Source organism: Cheilinus undulatus, linkage group 1, assembly GCF_018320785.1.
Source record: "Cheilinus undulatus linkage group 1, ASM1832078v1, whole genome shotgun sequence".
Taxonomy (NCBI): Eukaryota; Metazoa; Chordata; class Actinopteri; order Labriformes; family Labridae; genus Cheilinus; species Cheilinus undulatus.
Window position 1 is genome coordinate 5,113,450 of NC_054865.1, and position 17,949 is coordinate 5,131,398.

Sequence of the window (17,949 nt, forward strand, 5' to 3'; positions counted from 1 at the left end):
ATTCACTCTTTTTCCACAGATGTTTTTTTTAGATTTATTGCACGCCATTCAACCCCACAGTAGCCTAGGCTACCACTTCATTGTTTCAGTATGTCAATAGGAATCTACAGTGCTATTAAATAGTATATGCCTCCATGATTTCTCCTTCTTCTTATAATCATATTGCATATTTTTTTTAACTTAAAGGTATCATATCATCAAACAATTTTTAATAATAGACAAAGATAAAGTGCAGTTTTATATCATGATGTCATTTTTAAGGGAGGAAGAAGACATCCAAACCTACCCGGCCCTGTGTAAAAAAGTAATTTCTCCCTTTCTAAAATCATGAATAAACGATTATTGTTCATGATTAACCCCATTTTTTGGAACGCTGAGCTCAATTTTATTAGCCACTCTGACCTGATTATTGTCATACCTGCTGAATCCAGAAATCCCTTGAGTGAATTAAGCTATTTCAAAAAGCATCAGAACAAGAAATTCAAGGACAGATGAAAAACAAAGTCAATGACATCTATCAGTCTTGAAAGGACAACGAAGACATTTCTAAAGTTTTAGGACTCCAGCTTACCCAGGTGAGAGCCATTATCCACAAATGGAGAAAACTTGGAAAAGTGGTGAACCTTCCCAGGATGGCCGGGCTACCAAAATTACTCCAAGAGCGCATGGACGACTCTTCCAGGAGGTCACAAAAGAAGCCAGAACAACATCTAAAGACCTGCAGCCCTCACTTGGCTAAGGTCAGTGTTCATGACTGTAAATCATGCAGTTTTACTGTGTATTTAGTTGAAGAAATTGAGAAAATCCTGCAAAAGATGTAAAGTTTCATTTGTTACTGTATTATGGCATTGTAATTCCTTATTTTATTTTGAAAATACGGTGTTTTATTTTGACGTCCCTCAGGAAGTAACGTTGAGCTGCTCTCACGTGACTCACAGTAGCTTCACAGTAGATTTACAGCAGCAAGCATGGACTCTTACCCCACAGATGGATGTTGTGATGGACCTTAAATTTCTTTCAAACAGGTAAATTGTGCCATTTTATGTCTGTTTTCCTTTTGTACTGCAAATTTTATTTGCATGCTGTGCATGTTATCATTTATCTTTCACTAACATCGTATGTCGATTACTTTATTCATGTTGTTTAGTTTTCATGGTGGATTTGGAGGTGGAAGAGAAGGAGAAGCTTCCAATAAACCCATAGCAAGGAAGCAACTTGTGTCTGTCTGTGCTAAGAAGGAATTATATTGACTCAACAATAAGAAAGAGACTGGACAAAAATGGCATTCATGGGAGAGTTCCAACACCAAAACCACTGCTGACCAAGAAGAATACAAAGTCCCCCCACCCACCACCACCAAAGACTTTTGGGAAAATATTCTGTGGACTGACCAGACAAAAGCTGAACTTTTTGAAGTGTGTACATTTCATTACATCTGAAGTAACACTAAAACAGCATTTCATCAAAAGAACATCATGCCAACAGTCAAACATGGTGGTGGCAGTGTGATGGTCTGGGGCTGCTTTGCTACTTCAGGACCTGGACCACTTGCTGTGATTGATGGAACAATGAATTCTGCTGTCTACCAGAAAATCCTGGAGGAGAATGTCTGGCCATCAGTTTTTACTTCAACCTCAAGCACACTGGGTTATGCAGCAGGACAATAATCTAGAACACACCAGAGAATCCACCTCTGAATAGGTTAAACACAATTAAGGTTTTGGAGCGGCCAAGTCAAAGTCCAGACTTAAATCTGATTGGGCTGCTGTGACGTGACCATAAACACACTGTTATTGCCTGAAAACCCTCCAATGTGGCTGAATTAAAACAATTCTGCAAAGAAGAGTGGGCCTTAATTCCTCCACAGAAATGTGAAAGCCAGTTGTCAGTTATTACTTGTAGTTGTGCCACCAAGGGAAACTAATTAGATTTTAGGTTTAGGGGGTAATTACTTTCTCACACAAAGCTAGGTTTGGATGACTTTTTTACTATAAATAAAATCATCATTTAAAAACAGAATTTTGTATTTACTCATGCAATCTTTGTCAAATCAAATGTTGAAATTAGTTATGTGCGAAACATTTAAGTGTGACATATATGCATAAAGTAAGAAAGCAGAAAGGGGGCTTTATATAACTCTGATTTTCTGATTTGAAGACATTGTGGGGGGTTTTCAAGGGCTTGTGCCTTGCTGTTGAGGTAAAGTCCTCCCCGGGGTTTTATGAAAATAAGAATTTATCCTGATGATGTTCTACTCATTCTTAAACTTCATTTAAATTAAAGAGTCCATGACGGGATTTAATTGTGTGTTTTGTTCAGCTTTTATGAATCATGTCGTTATTATGGCTATGATGATATTCTGTGAATCACATTGTGACCTTGTTCTGTGAAATGTACCATAACAAATAAACTTCACTTGCTGAGTTAGCATATCAACGTTAAACTCAAAACAACTTAAAAACCCGTGTGTTCTCAGTGAAGTCAACAGGTACCTGAAATCATGAAAATAAGATATAGAAATCTGGCAACCTTTAATACTGACGCTGCACTGACGTCACCACGCCTACTCCACCAGTGAGCATTGATTTTCACTGCTGGGCCAAAGATCGTCTATACTTGAACAAGAAAAAAAGTCTCTCCTCAAAGAGCTACCTTAAAGTTCTGCGTGATGAGCTCTTTAAAAAAACTATTAATATAACATGGATGTTATTAATCAATTGTCAAATAAAATAAACAATGAATTTAAGGTATCAACATTTAAAAAAAAAAAATTTGCCTAATGCGTTATCGATACAGAGTCATAAAATAGTATAATCAATATTTCAGAGACACCAAACTCCTCAAATTTGACATCTATCTATCTATCTATCTATCTATCTATCTATCTATCTATCTATTGCGCACATGGGGAATGGGAGGAGCTGTCAGAGTGAGTCCTCTTTCTACCAGACGATCTTTGTCCCGGCTTCTCTCGGATCAGAGTGAATCCTCTTCCTCGGCAGGATGGCAGGTAGCGCATGGAGGTCAATGGTAAGAAAATTCAGACGATTAAGTTGAATAAAATTACTAAGAATGATTCGAACTGTTTGGACTTGTGTTTCATGTTTGAGCGAAGGCGTTGTTATGACTGTGCTGCCCTGTACTGTCTCTGAACGTTACTTTACACGCTACCGTTAGCAGGTTAGCATGTTAGCTACTTGAGAGTGTCCTTCAGCATGATGACAGATGCTGTAGCTAGCAGAGCTAACGGAGAGGATCTCAGAGTTGCTCACCGGTATGGTCACGACTCCCCCGCAAACCTTTCTAACATAGTGTCGTTTAATTTTCCTCTCTGAACGTTTAATTGGGTTACTTTTCTTATAGCAGCTGCTAGATGCTATGAGCTCCGGTTCTCACATGTGGAGATCCTCATCAAAAAAAAAAAAAAAAATTAAAAACCCACCAGTTTAAAGTTAGAGCCACAATAAATTTAGTATTCACTTTGGATTTGTTGCTAGTCCTCACTTACTAGGATTTAAATACAAAATAGTACCGTTTTCTAACTACATTATAAACCCTTATGAGTGCGATAATTTAACTACAGATGAATGAAAAATTTGGAAATCATATGATTAATTCAGAACTATTCTATGAATTACAGTGTATTTTAATGATAAATGATGATAAGTACATGGTATGTTAACCAATATTGAATTGTTTCCCATAAGGTCAGCATTTATGATGGAAAATGTTTATACTTGGCAGCAAAAAAAGGACTTGAGATCTGTTAGTAAAGCATTAAAATAACTCAGAAATAACATAAACATAGTTTGTCTAGAAACAGCCCTGTAGAATTTAAAAAGCTTGTATTTGGAAATACTTCCACTGATAAAGAACACAGAGACAAAATATTATCCACTGATTAATATGTTGGTGTATTTGAGCAGTTTCTTATCAGACTGTTTGTGACCTTCATGTTGTCTTTTCCAGCTGACCCAGGTGGTGGGGGCGGTGAAGAGACCCGCTCTCTCTTCAGCTTCCTTTTCCAGAGGGGTGAGTAGTTCAGGGCTGAATACCTCACCCAACCTGACACTGATATCTGCTTACACTCTCACAAACACACGCTCACTGGCACGCATTGAGTCCAAGTATAATGGCTATGGTAGTTCAATAAAAGGCTGCAACTATGTAATTTAGTTATAAACTAATCTGCCGCTTTATTAAATCAGTCATGGGTTACTCTTTAGTCTGTAAAATATCAGAAATAGTGAACAAAGCTCATCACATTTTACTGAAGTGTGTACTACTACAACCTGTGGCCATCAAGTGTGACAAGTTGAGGCTTTTTTTAAAGTCCTGCTGAGAAAAATGATTTTTAAAAAGTAAACAATGTCAGTAGATATGATTCCAAAAAGTGTTTGGGTAATACACATCAAAGTTATGTTGTTCTCAGATCAATTTTATTGTCGTAGCGAGTAACTGATGCACTAGTTGTACTAATTCCGTAATCAGTTATTATTGACCTTTTTCCATAAAAGTTCCTCATTACTAAAACTAACTGCCTTATTTTATTTTCTCCTTGTGGCCAAAAAAGAAAAAATATCGCAGACACAGCTGCACTGTTTCCGTTTTTCTCCTATCTGTGTCTGGACAGGTAGACACGTAGCTGGATTACAGCGTAAGGTAAAGACAGCTGTGTCACTGCATGTGCATTGCTACCTTAATGAGCTAGTAAAATGGTGGTGAGGGCATCATTACACTTTTGAATTATCCCCTTTATCTTTAATCTTTGGATTTAAAAAATGGAAAAATATTGTGGGAACACATAACTTCAAAAGCTCGAGTTGTTTTTCCTTCTTTGAAACAGCTGTGCAGATGTTCCAGTACAATGCAATGTTTAGCATATGTGTAATACTGTATGCTTTTGCCTACAGTTCATGGTCAGATTATGAGGATATTCAAGAGCTGTAAAGGTTTGTATGATTGTGATATTAGCAGGCTGCAGAGTTACAGATTATGGGCAATGAACAAGGTTTTAGAATGCTGTAGAGATGACACAGGCCGATGTACTGCGGCCAGGTGCAGTTTTAATAATCGGCCAGAAGGATGAGTAGTTAAAGGGTTTTAATTAATGCTGCATGATTTGGTAATAATGTGCAGTTACGGTTATACTGGACAATATTGCGATTTTGAATTATGATGTGATACATAAAGGGTATCATGAGTCTGCTTGCTTTATTATCAGAAAAAAATGCAGAGAATGTTTTGAAGTGTGTATTTCTCAACTTAAAACATAAAAATATTAATCAGTTTTAATAAAAAATAATGCATACCTGAAGTTTTTACGTCACTGCTTTCAGAATAACTCAGTATTTCCCAAAAAATAAAGGTGCTTCTACAAAGTGCAATAGTGCCACTGTTGCAAATGTAATGCCCTTTCTGCAGGCATTTTTTTTACACCTTTCAAGTACAATTTATTATAGAAATAATTGCAGCCTTTTATGTGATTGTAATTGCACACCCTGACATCATAATTATACTTGGATTAATTTTTGCTAACACAAAACTTCTCTTAACGTGTTACTTTCTCAGAATGTAATGAAGTGATGTAATGAGTTTGTTTTTAAACTAATGCTCCCCAACACTGATTGTAGGTAGGTCCCAACAATCAATTTGTCTGTGTGTGTGTGCCTGTGTGAGAGAGAAAACCAAATAAGAGAAAAAAGAATATTTTTTAAGATCAGATGGCACTCAGGGACCCTTTGTTGGTTTACCTGACCAGAATCTTTCTGGAAGCATTTAATGTCCAGCAAACTTGTTCTAGATTTTAATAAACTTATCTTTTGATAGACACAGAACATGAATATCTTTCATTTTATCAACCAATTCCTTTACAGTGGACGTTTGTTAGTACGAGTTGCCTAAAGACCCTAAATCCTAATTGCAAATGATTTAACTTGATTTAGTGATTTAACAGAAACAAAAACTGTAGAAAACATAGGGACAGAACCTGTTATTCCAAATCTGCAAAGCTAAAGGCCCTCATCTGTGTTATCTGTGTTATCTGTGTTTGTTTGTTTGCTTTGGTTCCTCTTTAACCACAGTACTACAGGTTTATAGGTGCTTACATCTGCTGTAAGGTTGGGAGAATGTTTGATACTGTAATGCTTTTTTTGATACTCTGTGTTTTTACAGTATGCATTCCCCATTATTTTTATAAAGAAAAGTATCAAAAAGTGCAGACGTCTCAAAGCAACAGCAGTTTTAAAGCTTTTTTTATTTCATTAGAAAAGTGCTTAGGAGAGGAATGAATCAAAAATCTTTTATTTAAATTTATCAAAGTTTAAAACTCTACGCCTTGAAGGCAATCGTTTTCCCGTGTATTTAAGTCTTTTAAACACTACAGCATTGCGCAGGTTTCCTAAGAGTCACGTCTGTTTGTGTTGACTTCCCAGATGCAGACAGTCACACTGATTCCTGGCGATGGGATCGGACCTGAGATTTCCACTGCTGTCATGAAAATCTTTGAAGCAGCAAAAGTGAGTTTGATCAGAGTTAGTTTTGAAAACAAAGCAGGCTTTTAGAAGCTGTGTTTTAAATCCTTGACTCTCTCTTGCAGGCTCCAATCAGATGGGAGGAGAGGAATGTGACAGCGATAAAGGGACCTGGGGGAAAGTGGATGATCCCTCCTGACGCTAAAGACTCCATGGACAAGAGCAAGATTGGGCTGAAAGGTTTGTAAACATGAACTGAAATACATTTTCATTTGTTGTATTTTTAAAGTTGACCTCCCTCCCTGAATGTTCCATCCTACAGGACCACTGAAGACACCCATTGCTGCAGGTCACCCCTCCATGAACCTGCTGCTGAGGAAGACCTTTGACCTTTACGCCAATGTGCGACCCTGTGTTTCCATCGAGGGCTACAAAACTCCGTATACAGACGTCGACCTGGTCACCATCAGAGAGAACACAGAGGGCGAGTACAGTGGGATTGAACATGTGGTGAGTGGACGTTGTGAAGAGGCTTGAATTAACCAAAGTTACAGTGTTCAGTATGTTTTAGACACAACAGAGTGTCTTCTGTAGTCCCTGTAGCTGTGTATAAATGAATTAATGATCATTCTTTAAAATTTGAGCTCTTTATGTTGTGTATTTTTAACATTTATATATTCCAGTTAATGGCGGTGTTAATGGCATATAGGTGAGAAGAGTTCTGGAATAGCTCTGTTAGATTGCTCCAGATAGCAAATGTGAAAGGTTATAAAGTCTGCATTGTAATCTTCATTAGGATTCATTCAGAATTAATTTTTTTGAAATTAGAAATGGCTGTTACATTGCTCTCATTGCCAACATGTTCTGTTGTGTGTGTTTAACCTTGAAGAAAAGGGGAATTTTTTCATTTACTTGTGCTTCAAATGGTATTTTGTACATCTGTGTGTGGCTTTGGTGGTGAATGTGGTTAATTTAAAGAATAAAACACAGTAGTTTGTTCTGTGTGGTAATGGTTTTACAGTACAGTGCCACAATAATCAAAGGGATCACACATCTAAAATAAGACTGTAATAAGATTCTTGTCTCGTGTCTGTGTGTAAGATTACAAAGTGATGCTTATAAAAAGTCACTGTTTTCTTTGTGGTCTGAAGTAGAGATGGTCCCAGGAAGCTATTTCCCCACATTGCTAAACACACATTTGAATTGCATTTAACAGACTGGAGCAAAATGGAGAAAATGTCAAATTTATAACAGGGTCACTGGGTAAGGCTGGCTAGCTAAGTAGAGTGTGCCTAAAGTTAGCAGCTAGCTCTGCCAGCCCTTGTTCCTCTTTGCAGATTAATACCATCCATGTTACGCAACACTTCAGTATACTTTAGTCTTATGACAGCTTACATACAATTTTATATCCATTGTTAATCCAAAATTCTGCCGTACTGTAATGTTTCTACAGCATACTAACAGCTAACTTCTCATGTTTTCATCTGGTGAATAGCTGGGGTAAAGCTCTGGAAGGAAGGCAGTGGCCATTGACTGAAGATATAGCAGCTACTAGTGGCAAGAGGCTTAATTACAGTTTTAAAAGAGCATTTGACTGGGATTTTTTAAGATCTGACCAGTATGAATCTTTTATTGTGAAGAATTTGGCAAAAAAAAAGCGTGCTTTTGTTGTTCGAGGGGGACAAAAGAACTTTAGTGGAATACAAGAAGTAGCATGCACATTAAGTCAGATTATTTACAGCTGCTTCTTTGACCACAAGCAAAGTAGTAGTTGGAAGCTGTTGTAATGGAGCTGCAAATCACAGCGGCACTGCTCGAAATAAACTCAGCTGATCCATTCCAGAGCAAATTTGTCTGCATCAAAGCCCCAGACAGACCGACAGGGACATTCTGCAAAGCAAGCTTGCTCATTCAATGATACTTACATTTACAAAAACAATCTTGGAGAGGAGAGAACACATGTTAATATGTTAGGTTGTAAACACTGACTCCATGCTGGCACAAGCTTGAAATAGTAGTGTTTGTTCAGTGAGTGTGGAGATCTGCTCTTCAGTATCAGAGTGAAACATACAGGTAGACTGTGTTACACTGCTTTTCTTCACCTGTAACTGTGGTTGGTAAGCAGAAATATTGTTGGCATCATAATTGCACTGTACATATTAACACCATTATGACAATATTGCAGAAATAAATTCCATGGCAAAAGTTATAAGATAATGGTATTTAAACTGGTTTGCCATCCACCACTATTTTTACACACAGTAACCCAAAATTACATTTCTGTTTCCTGTTTTTCAAGGTGTGGCTACTTTTTTGTCAATGAAGTCTGCTGGCTTTGAAGACAAGGATATACCATTTATTTCTGTCTTTTGAAAAAGATTTTCCTCCAAGGTTTACTCTGTAGGAATTCTTCAATATAATCGGATAGTTTAATAACAACCTTGAGTGTCAGTGGCAAGAACAAGCAGTAACAGAGGATGTAGTTTGATAAGGTGGGTATGCATCCAGGGAGTACATTGCAGCCTTTGTAGCATGATTTCTGAAGCAATTTATAAGAGAAACTCCTGAACCTTCTTACATCCTTAGCAGTTTTACCCAAAATTATTTTAATAATCAGGCTTAGGTTGAAGAGGCACTCTTTCAACTTGCTCTCTTGTTAATATCCATCATAAGAATGATAAAAGTGGGACCTAATAAGAAGTATTTTTTAAAACAAGCCAGTATGATTTTGTAACATAAAAAGGCAAATTTAAACATATCAACAAATTTAAATGTATTTCTACCGTCTCAGGTTTTCTTCTGACGTTTTCAGTATCATAGCTCTGACAGTACTTTTATAATCTGTCTTGAAGACAAACTAACGGGTCAGTTAGATAAAGATACTTTGATCAGAATGATGATGATGATGATGACGGTGACCTGCCCTCCTCACCTGTCTTCCTATAGGTCAGCTAGCTGCTGCACTCTCCACTTCCTTTCATCTCCAGGGTAAGAAGGAGGAAGTGGTTCAGGTTAACAAAATAAAAGCACTGAAGCTTCCTGTACCTGTCACCTGTTCACCTGCACAGTCCTGATGTGGATCAGTCTGTGTTCACACTGTCAGCTCAGATCTGAAGATTCTTTCACCTCTGCATTTGCACAGAAAACAGGACCGAGGTGACTTTAGCTTAAATTAAAGATTAGAGGCAGAAGGAAACCGGCAGTAACTCTCAATTTAAAAAGAAACCTTTCATGTTTCCATGATTTGAACCCTCTGAATGACCAAACCATGAGTACAGATCTGTCAGCTGGCAGTAGAAGCCCCAGTTATGTGTGATGTCACATCCTGTGAATGATTTTCCACTCACATGGTCCCTGATGAACTTTTCCTCAACGTGTTTAACTTTGTTTTTCTTTCCTTCCACTCTTTGCCTCTTTACCTCTCTCAGACCAAATACAATCTTTATCTAGGTGTCCTGGAAAAGTCCTTAAAAAGAAGAAACCTCATTTGCTACTTCGTTTTTTTTTTTCTCATGACTTTGTTTGCAAAAAAAAATCTGTGTTGAGGTTGTCAAAATGTTCAAGACTTTGATACTTTTCAATACCACGTGCACTTAAACAATACATTCTCCTTTTTTAAGGAAGAGTAGGATCAACAGTTTTTTTTTTTAAGACAAATACCAGAAACAAACTTAGAAAGTACTAGAAAAGCACTCAGAGAGCGCAGACCTCCGCCATCAGCCCTATCTCCTAATAGTGAAAAATCCTTTAAAAATATTCCTGGATCTAGACGGTGATCTGGATGACTCCCAAAATCTAATCAGTTCTTCCTTATGCCATTTCTGACATTTCCTGAAAATTTCATCAAAATCTGTCCATGACTGTTTGAGTTATGTTAAATGTATCACATAGCCTCCTTGGCGGAGGTAGTGAGAGGTAGTGCTTAAAGTGCCTGCAGTGTCTGATCATATATATATTATAGCCTTTCTGCCGAGATGAGCATGCTACTAGAGCGCGTCATGCTCTCCATTTAAGTCCATCTCTTACTATGACCTCTTCCTCCCACCCTTCACTGTGAATATAAGCAAATAATCATCGATCCTGATTATCAAAAGGAGGGATTTCTCCAAAACAGAGTCCAGATGTTCAGCATATAAATACTGTTCTTGCACTTGAAGAGCCATATGCTTGAGTGCACTCCTGTGAATGAATTAGAACACTGAAGAGGGCACGTGAATTAAAGCCATCTCGGTACCAAAGTCTTAAATAATTCAGACAGATATCTTTAAAAGATGCTGTTTGGGCACAGTATATGAGAAGTAATCAGTTGTGACTTTTGGAATCAAAGACCCACCAATATTCCTCCAATGGCGCTGTGTCAGAGACACTGCGAGCAGAGCAGAGACATTACTGACATTCCTGCTCTGCTGCACTGAACTACCTGAATCGCTTAGTCCGAAATGTTTTGTGCCTTTCATTTGGACTGGTGGGGGTGCATTGAAGTGGCATGGCACTGAAATCCGTGTTTTGGTTCGATAGATATCAGATGTGCTGGCACTGGTGCCACGTTTGTACTGGACTTCAGTACTCTTCCCTAGAGAGAGCTCCTAAGGTTAAAGGTTGCTAGGAGTGGGGAGGAGGACTTTAGAGAGTCTTAAGAGTTTCTCAGACAGAGGAGAAATTTAGAAAGATGGAGAAGTGATCACATAAAAACATCTCTGTTACAGCCTCATATTAAAATTCTTTACATGAACAACAATATTTACTGGTGTGGCAAATAAACTGAGGGAAAAAGCAAGGAAAGGCTCACAAACAGAGAACAAAAAATGGAGTACAAATGGGAGTCTTGATTTATTTTTTATGAAAGTTACCTGAACAGAGAAATACTATTAATGCAGACATTTCAGTCCATCTTACACTTTCCTCAGGCAAAGTGAGGCATGCACAATGCTCTCTGAGAGAATCCATAGAATTTTTTTGATATGAGCCCAGGTGTTTAGGAGATGAATGAATCCATCACAAATGGCAGGAAACATTCTGCAGACAGTCTACAAAGTACAAATAATTCAGCCAGAGTTTTACTACAATTGATAGCATGCAGGAGAATGCTAAGATCTATTTTTGTTGCAATGGTATTGAAGCAGGCATTCATATGTTTTTGTTTTCTAGAATTGTATCAAAGTGTGAAATTCTGGCATCATGACAACCCTATCTGCATCAGATCATGAAACATGCAACTCTTCCGACTAGTTCTAAGTTTAGCGGGACCTTCATTGTGCCCATGTGGAAGACTTTACAGAAGTGTTTGCTCTTTTGTTTTTGTGTGATGTTTCTGCTCTCAAGCTGCCATCTGGTTGTTGTTTTTGTAGATTGTTGATGGCGTCGTACAGAGCATCAAACTGATCACAGAAAACGCCAGCAGACGCATTGCTGAGTACGCTTTTGAGTACGCCAGAAACAACCAAAGAAGCAGTGTGGTGGCCGTTCACAAAGCCAACATCATGTAAGTGAAAGACCAGGAGAGAGAAAAACACCACGTCTGCAGGTTATCCTTTAACATCTTTCTGCTATAGTGAAAATGACAAATTAACTAAATCTCTCAGTAGTGTGAGCTCTCCTTACATGCAGAATATTTAGATTTTTTTCATCTTTAAAGTTCACAACAAAATAATCGAACACATCTGCATTTGTTTTCTTAAGAGGAGCTCATTATTAGTAGGATTTAACATTAAATAGATTGTTTTCCCCTCATTATTGAGTTCCTGTGAGGTTGTGTACAGCATTTGGGTGATGCACATGGAGCATTACTTTTCTCACATAAAAACACAACAGATATTTCATACATAAAGGCATTTAAATCCTAGTGATCCATTGGTTCTTTGACAGCACAATAAATAAAAGTTATTAACATCTGTACAGCTGCATTTTTTTGCTACACAACATTTTCCCAAAGTAGTATGCTGATTATATTTCAAAAGTCTGGTGCCTACATGCAAAAACAGCCAGCTCTTTAATTATGTGTTTGCTGCTTTCTGAATGAGCTGTAGCCCAAACAGAGACTAAAAAAGCCACACATACAGGGCCTCCACCCTGATTCACCCACCTACACACATTCAAAACAAAGTATGATTGTTTAGTTTCTCAACAGTCTGTATGAAAGGCTGAGTTTCCTTCTGATAAATCCATAAATCCTAACGAGCAACAGTATGAATCAGAAAAGATAAGACCTTAGTTTATCGAATGAAAGTGAATGAGTTGGGTGATAAATTGTCTTTTTTTCTCTCTCTTTATTTCTTGCACCTCCAGGCGGATGTCGGATGGTCTTTTTCTGAGAAAATGTCGCGAGGTGGCTGAGAACTACAAAGACATCAAGTTTACTGAGATGTACCTTGACACGGTGTGCCTCAATGTAAGTTTGAATCACTTTGGTTAGTGTGGTTAATCTGCTCTTTAAAAAAAAAAAATCTCACCACACAGTTTGACTCTGCTCTAAGGTCTCTTCAGTAGTGCAGTGTAAAAAAAAAGAAACTAAAATTTGGACAGGGACACAAATTAGGACACAGCACCTTAGACTCACTTCTAGTGGGCGAGGTCTCTCGCCTTCGGTTGGACCTAACCCACGGTGCTTCTGTGCGCGGCACAGTCGCCCTATGTGGAAATTGCGGGTGAGAGATACAAATAAATATTCAATAAGATATATTTGTTTGATAATGCAGGGTTCTTTTTAAAGCTAATTCAGATATGCTTATTTACCCTTTAATTCAGCGGTGAGGACCCTCCTAGACAGAGGTGTTTCCAAAGTTGTCCTGCAGCAATGCAATAAAAAGAAAAATATATAACATAGTGTGAATGATCAGAGACATTGACAAATGCATACCCATTAGGGCTGATAAGATTGGAGAAAATAATCTAATAGTGATTTTTTTCCATGCAATATTACCACTGCTATTTAATATGCAATTATTAAGCAAAAATCATTCTATATCATAACAAACACAATATTTGGTAGATTAAACTAAGGCTGTAAAATCAAAAAATATGTATATCTAATTGCAATTATTTTGACTCATTGCAAATTTGATAAGAATTGTTGATTGAAAGGAATGATGATTTTATGTCTGTCTGGTTTCTAACAAACATATACAGCAAACAAAGAGAGAAGGATTTTTAAAAAACATTTCTAGACAAAGCTGACTCTTGAATGTTTGCATGATGTGTAGATCATAACATTCCTGTGGCAATAATTTATATTTAATTGGTATTATCAAAACACATTTCAAGTCAAAGAAATATGGACCTTCTGCAGTTTGAAAATTATAGAAGGACATATTGCGATTTAATCTAAATTTTGATTTACTGTCCAGCCTTAATATCCACACTGGCAAGCTTATGCTTTTGTTAAAATGTCACATTTTATAGTATTTGCAATCAATTTCTTTACATAGTTCACATACAAGCTTTAAAAAATATGATACTTAAAAGGCAACTTAGCCATCATTTGGAAATTATCCTACGTAATAGTTGCAGAAATCCCTAACATGGTCTTACCCCAATCAGCTTTGTATTTTTATTGAAATATTATAATTTGCATTATCTTGCCATCGTTATAAAGTTAACACCTGTCTTTCTGTCCTAACACACCTCTAGTCCATCATGTTCTCATTGAAGCTGATTTCTGACATGTCCTAATGCTCCTGACTTTCAGATGGTTCAGGATCCCACCCAGTTTGACGTACTGGTCATGCCCAACCTCTATGGAGATATTCTCAGGTAAAGTTAGAATGTTATTTTTTTTAAAAACACTCTTTTAAAACAGCTCTACTGGGAGAACAGAGTGAAAAGTTTGTTTTTGTTTCAGTGATCTGTGTGCTGGTCTGATCGGAGGCCTCGGTGTCACTCCCAGTGGAAACATCGGAGCAAACGGAGTCGCCATCTTTGAATCGGTTTGTTTGTCTTTAACTTAACATGCTTTCTAATCTTGAATCTTTATAATGTTCTGAACGAGAGAGATCATTGACCGAGACAAACTTTTCCTTCCTACAGGTCCATGGCACAGCCCCCGATATCGCCGGCTTGGACATGGCAAACCCCACTGCTCTCCTGCTCAGCGCTGTCATGATGCTGCGTCACATGGGCCTCCATGACTGTGGCAACAAGATCCAGACAGCGTGTTTCGACACTATCAGAGACAAGAAGGTAAGGCTTTGGCACTCCAGGGTTTCAGACTTCTCAGCTAAAAACTGAACAATCACTGTAGGTGTAAACAAGGATACAAGATACATCAAAAGAGAGATGATCAGTATTTACTCAGATTATCTCTGTCAAATATTAAAATTCATTTGATGATCTGAAATATTTACATGTGGCAAATGTGCAAAAAAAATCAGGAATGGGGCAAATACTTTTTCACGGCACTGTAGGTCCAGGGATATGCAAATCACACACGACCTGCATATTTGATGCAAGGTTGCAGCTAGCCCATTTGCAATGCATTCTAGTAAATGTAGGTCTTGCAGAAACTGTTCTGCTAGAAGACAAAACAGAGGGATGTCATTGCTTCATTGCACTGCTTTTTTTAACAGTCACCACTCATTTGGCGTTTCTAGAAAACTGAGAAAATGTTGCTTTTACTAAATGTTTTTGACTCTGATAAAGTCTTTGGACAGCTCCTTTAAGCTGTATGAAACCTGTTCTCTTTTCTACTACTTGTGCTGACTCTGTTTCTCTGCTCTCACTCGTCTAGTATTCATTCTTTGTCTGCTCTCTTTGGTTTTAATCTAAGTGGCATATTATGTTTCTTCTTTAGTTCAGACAGTATTGTTGCAGTACAGTGATCCCCATCACATTGAGGTTGTTACCATGGAAACAGTGTTGCCTGATGAGGCGCATGTCGTTCTGTTCCAGGTGCTGACGAAGGACCTGGGCGGGAACTCAAAGTGTTCAGAGTTTACAGCTGAAATCTGCCGCCGTATCCAGGACCTGGATTGAATCTGCAGTTCTGGAGCTGCTGTGGGAGTCTCCGCCCACCCAAAGATCCTCGCCGTCTCACCCCCTCCACCTCCCCACGGATGACTGGTTTTACCTTTGTGGAGCTGCAGGGACACTATCAGCAGGGAGGCTCAAAACTGCAACTTCTGTTTTTCTTAATGTATTTACATGATGAGAAATCTGTTCTTTCTGTAGTGACATGATGGATGTGGAGGGGGCGGGGCTTCTGCAGTAGCTACCTGGTTATTTACTATGATGAAACATTCACAGCAAGCATACGCACAAATGTCTCATGACCAAGTTTGAATGAAATCATTATGAGAGTTTGTCTTACTCAAAGTATCATCTTCTAGAAATATATCAGCACTCCGCTTTGGATATTTGCTATTTTTTAACAGTGATGCAGTGTAGCCGTACCTGAAATGTCCTCTTATTTATTGTTTTCTGTTACTGTCTAATGCTGCTCTCTTCAGTTTCAGAGGTACACAAATATATAAACGTCTATATAAAGAAGAGAACATGCTGCTCCTGTCTCTCTCTGCTGTCTTATAACATGAACATCACACATACAAACATGCAGCTTCCTACTGAGAGCTTTTATGCTTTAAGAACTCATTAAAAAGGGCTCTTTGAAGAGAGTTTCAGGTTCTCTATCTGATGAATGTTGCTTCATTAGGTATGTCAATAAATCCCACATGGATGAAACTTCACGTATGGTCTTCAAGCCACTTTTTCAACATTACAAAAGGCATCCATTAGGACCATTACTCCACATGCCCCTCAACTTTCAAAGCTTATGGTCTTAAGTGCGGATTAATTTATATTTACCAAGTGCCACCATGGCTTTTATCTCCCAAGCTACTTTCTGCATTACCCATGGGTTGAGTTTCTACACCCATAAATACCCCTAAATAATGCCACACCAGGGCCTGGTTGTTCACAAACAATCCAAAATGACTGAATTCATCAGAAAGGATTGGGTTTTGGAATTTGTTTGTCCTTTGAAGCAAAATAAAAAGGGTTTGTGCTCAAATATCAGGGACTGTATTTAAACTCTTCCCAAGTCTAAAGAGTTGCTCCTAATGACAAAATCCTAAGAAATTTTTTAGAAATTCCCCTAAAAAATGAGACGAGATCCCTGTAAAGGTAAAGTTAGTTATAAGGCATCCTAGCCCTTTTATAGCTCTTGAAGCTAGAAAAACTGTGGTGAGGATTTTTAAGAGTTTCTCAGACAGAGAAGAAAATAGCTAAAAGTTGCAGAGGTACAGTAGGTGATCCCACAATCACATCTCTGTTACACAGCCACATTTGTATCATTTATATTTACTAGTAAATTTACTGGCTTGGTAAATAAATAGAAGTAAGTAAATATAAGGGTACAAAAAAAAGAGTCTTGGTTGAGAAGGCCATTGAATTATTGTTACCTAAACAGATAAAAAGCAGGACTGTCATGATTAATTTAGTTAATTGCGATTTATCAAGATCCACAACTAGTGGAATATATATATATATATTTTTTTTTAAATCAGGATTAATCGCATGCTTCATTGTTCCTTTCAATACACTTTGGTTGAGGCATGTGACTCCCTACAGCCACAGTGGTGTAAAATAAGTCTACCGCTGCTCCTTAAAGTCTGATTTTACTTTTAAAAAAGTACCAACAGCTCACCGGACAAGTCAGCAGTCATCTGAACCTTTTTAATGTTCTTTTATTTTATTTTTAATCTATCACTAGTTCCTTTTTCCACAGTTTAATTCATGTTAAAATCCTTGATCCAATTGAAGTAGATCTGTATCTAAACAGGAAGTCAGTTACCCCTTGTTTAAGACAAAAGAAAAAATTTAAAAATGACACAAAAACTGTTTGAAATTCAAAATAGTGGAATTTTAAAGTGCAATAAAAAGGGTGTGATTACTCGCAATTAACTACAGAAATTCTGAGATTAAATATGATTTGAAATTTTTATCTTTTGACAGCCCTAATAAAATGTAATAGTGCAGACATTTTAGTCCATCTTGAACCATTCCTCAATGCAAAGTGTTGTGTACATAGAGATCCTTCTTAAAATAAGATATTCCTTTAATAGTCCCACAAGGGGAAATTCCAATTTACAGCAGCAAAAAGTAGTACACACAAAGCAGGCCACTGGCGACAGAAGCACAGTAGAAATAGAGGAAAAGAAAAGATAATAATAAAAGAGCACTAATAAATAAAGAAGTACAAAAATATGGAATGTAAAAAACATCAACTTACAAATTATAAATAGTATTTACAGTTATGTACAGGTTGGATATATTACAGATTGGGTGTGGTGGAGATGTTAAAATGTACACCTATATACACACATATATATATATATATATATATATACACAAATATATACATGCATGTGTACAGATTATACATATAAGTATTAATTATTGCACAGATTATTTTGAGCAGTTTCTGCTGTGGAGTCTAACAGCTGCAGCAAGGAAAGACCTGTGATACCTCTCCTTCACACATTTC

The 17,949-nt window shown here is 37.5% G+C and overlaps 1 protein-coding gene across 1 annotated transcript; it reads left to right on the forward strand.

Moving 5' to 3' along the window:
* Positions 1-2,942: 2,942 nt before the first annotated feature.
* Positions 2,943-16,150, forward strand: LOC121514843 (isocitrate dehydrogenase [NAD] subunit alpha, mitochondrial). Its single transcript, XM_041795220.1, has 11 exons — positions 2,943-3,030; positions 3,970-4,032; positions 6,435-6,518; positions 6,599-6,713; positions 6,796-6,983; positions 11,822-11,955; positions 12,759-12,861; positions 14,158-14,222; positions 14,311-14,395; positions 14,496-14,648; positions 15,357-16,150. The coding sequence occupies exons 1-11, from the start codon at positions 3,004-3,006 to the stop codon at positions 15,438-15,440; spliced, it is 1,101 nt and encodes a 366-aa protein (XP_041651154.1). The 5' UTR covers positions 2,943-3,003; the 3' UTR covers positions 15,441-16,150.
* The last annotated feature ends 1,799 nt before the right edge of the window (positions 16,151-17,949 follow it).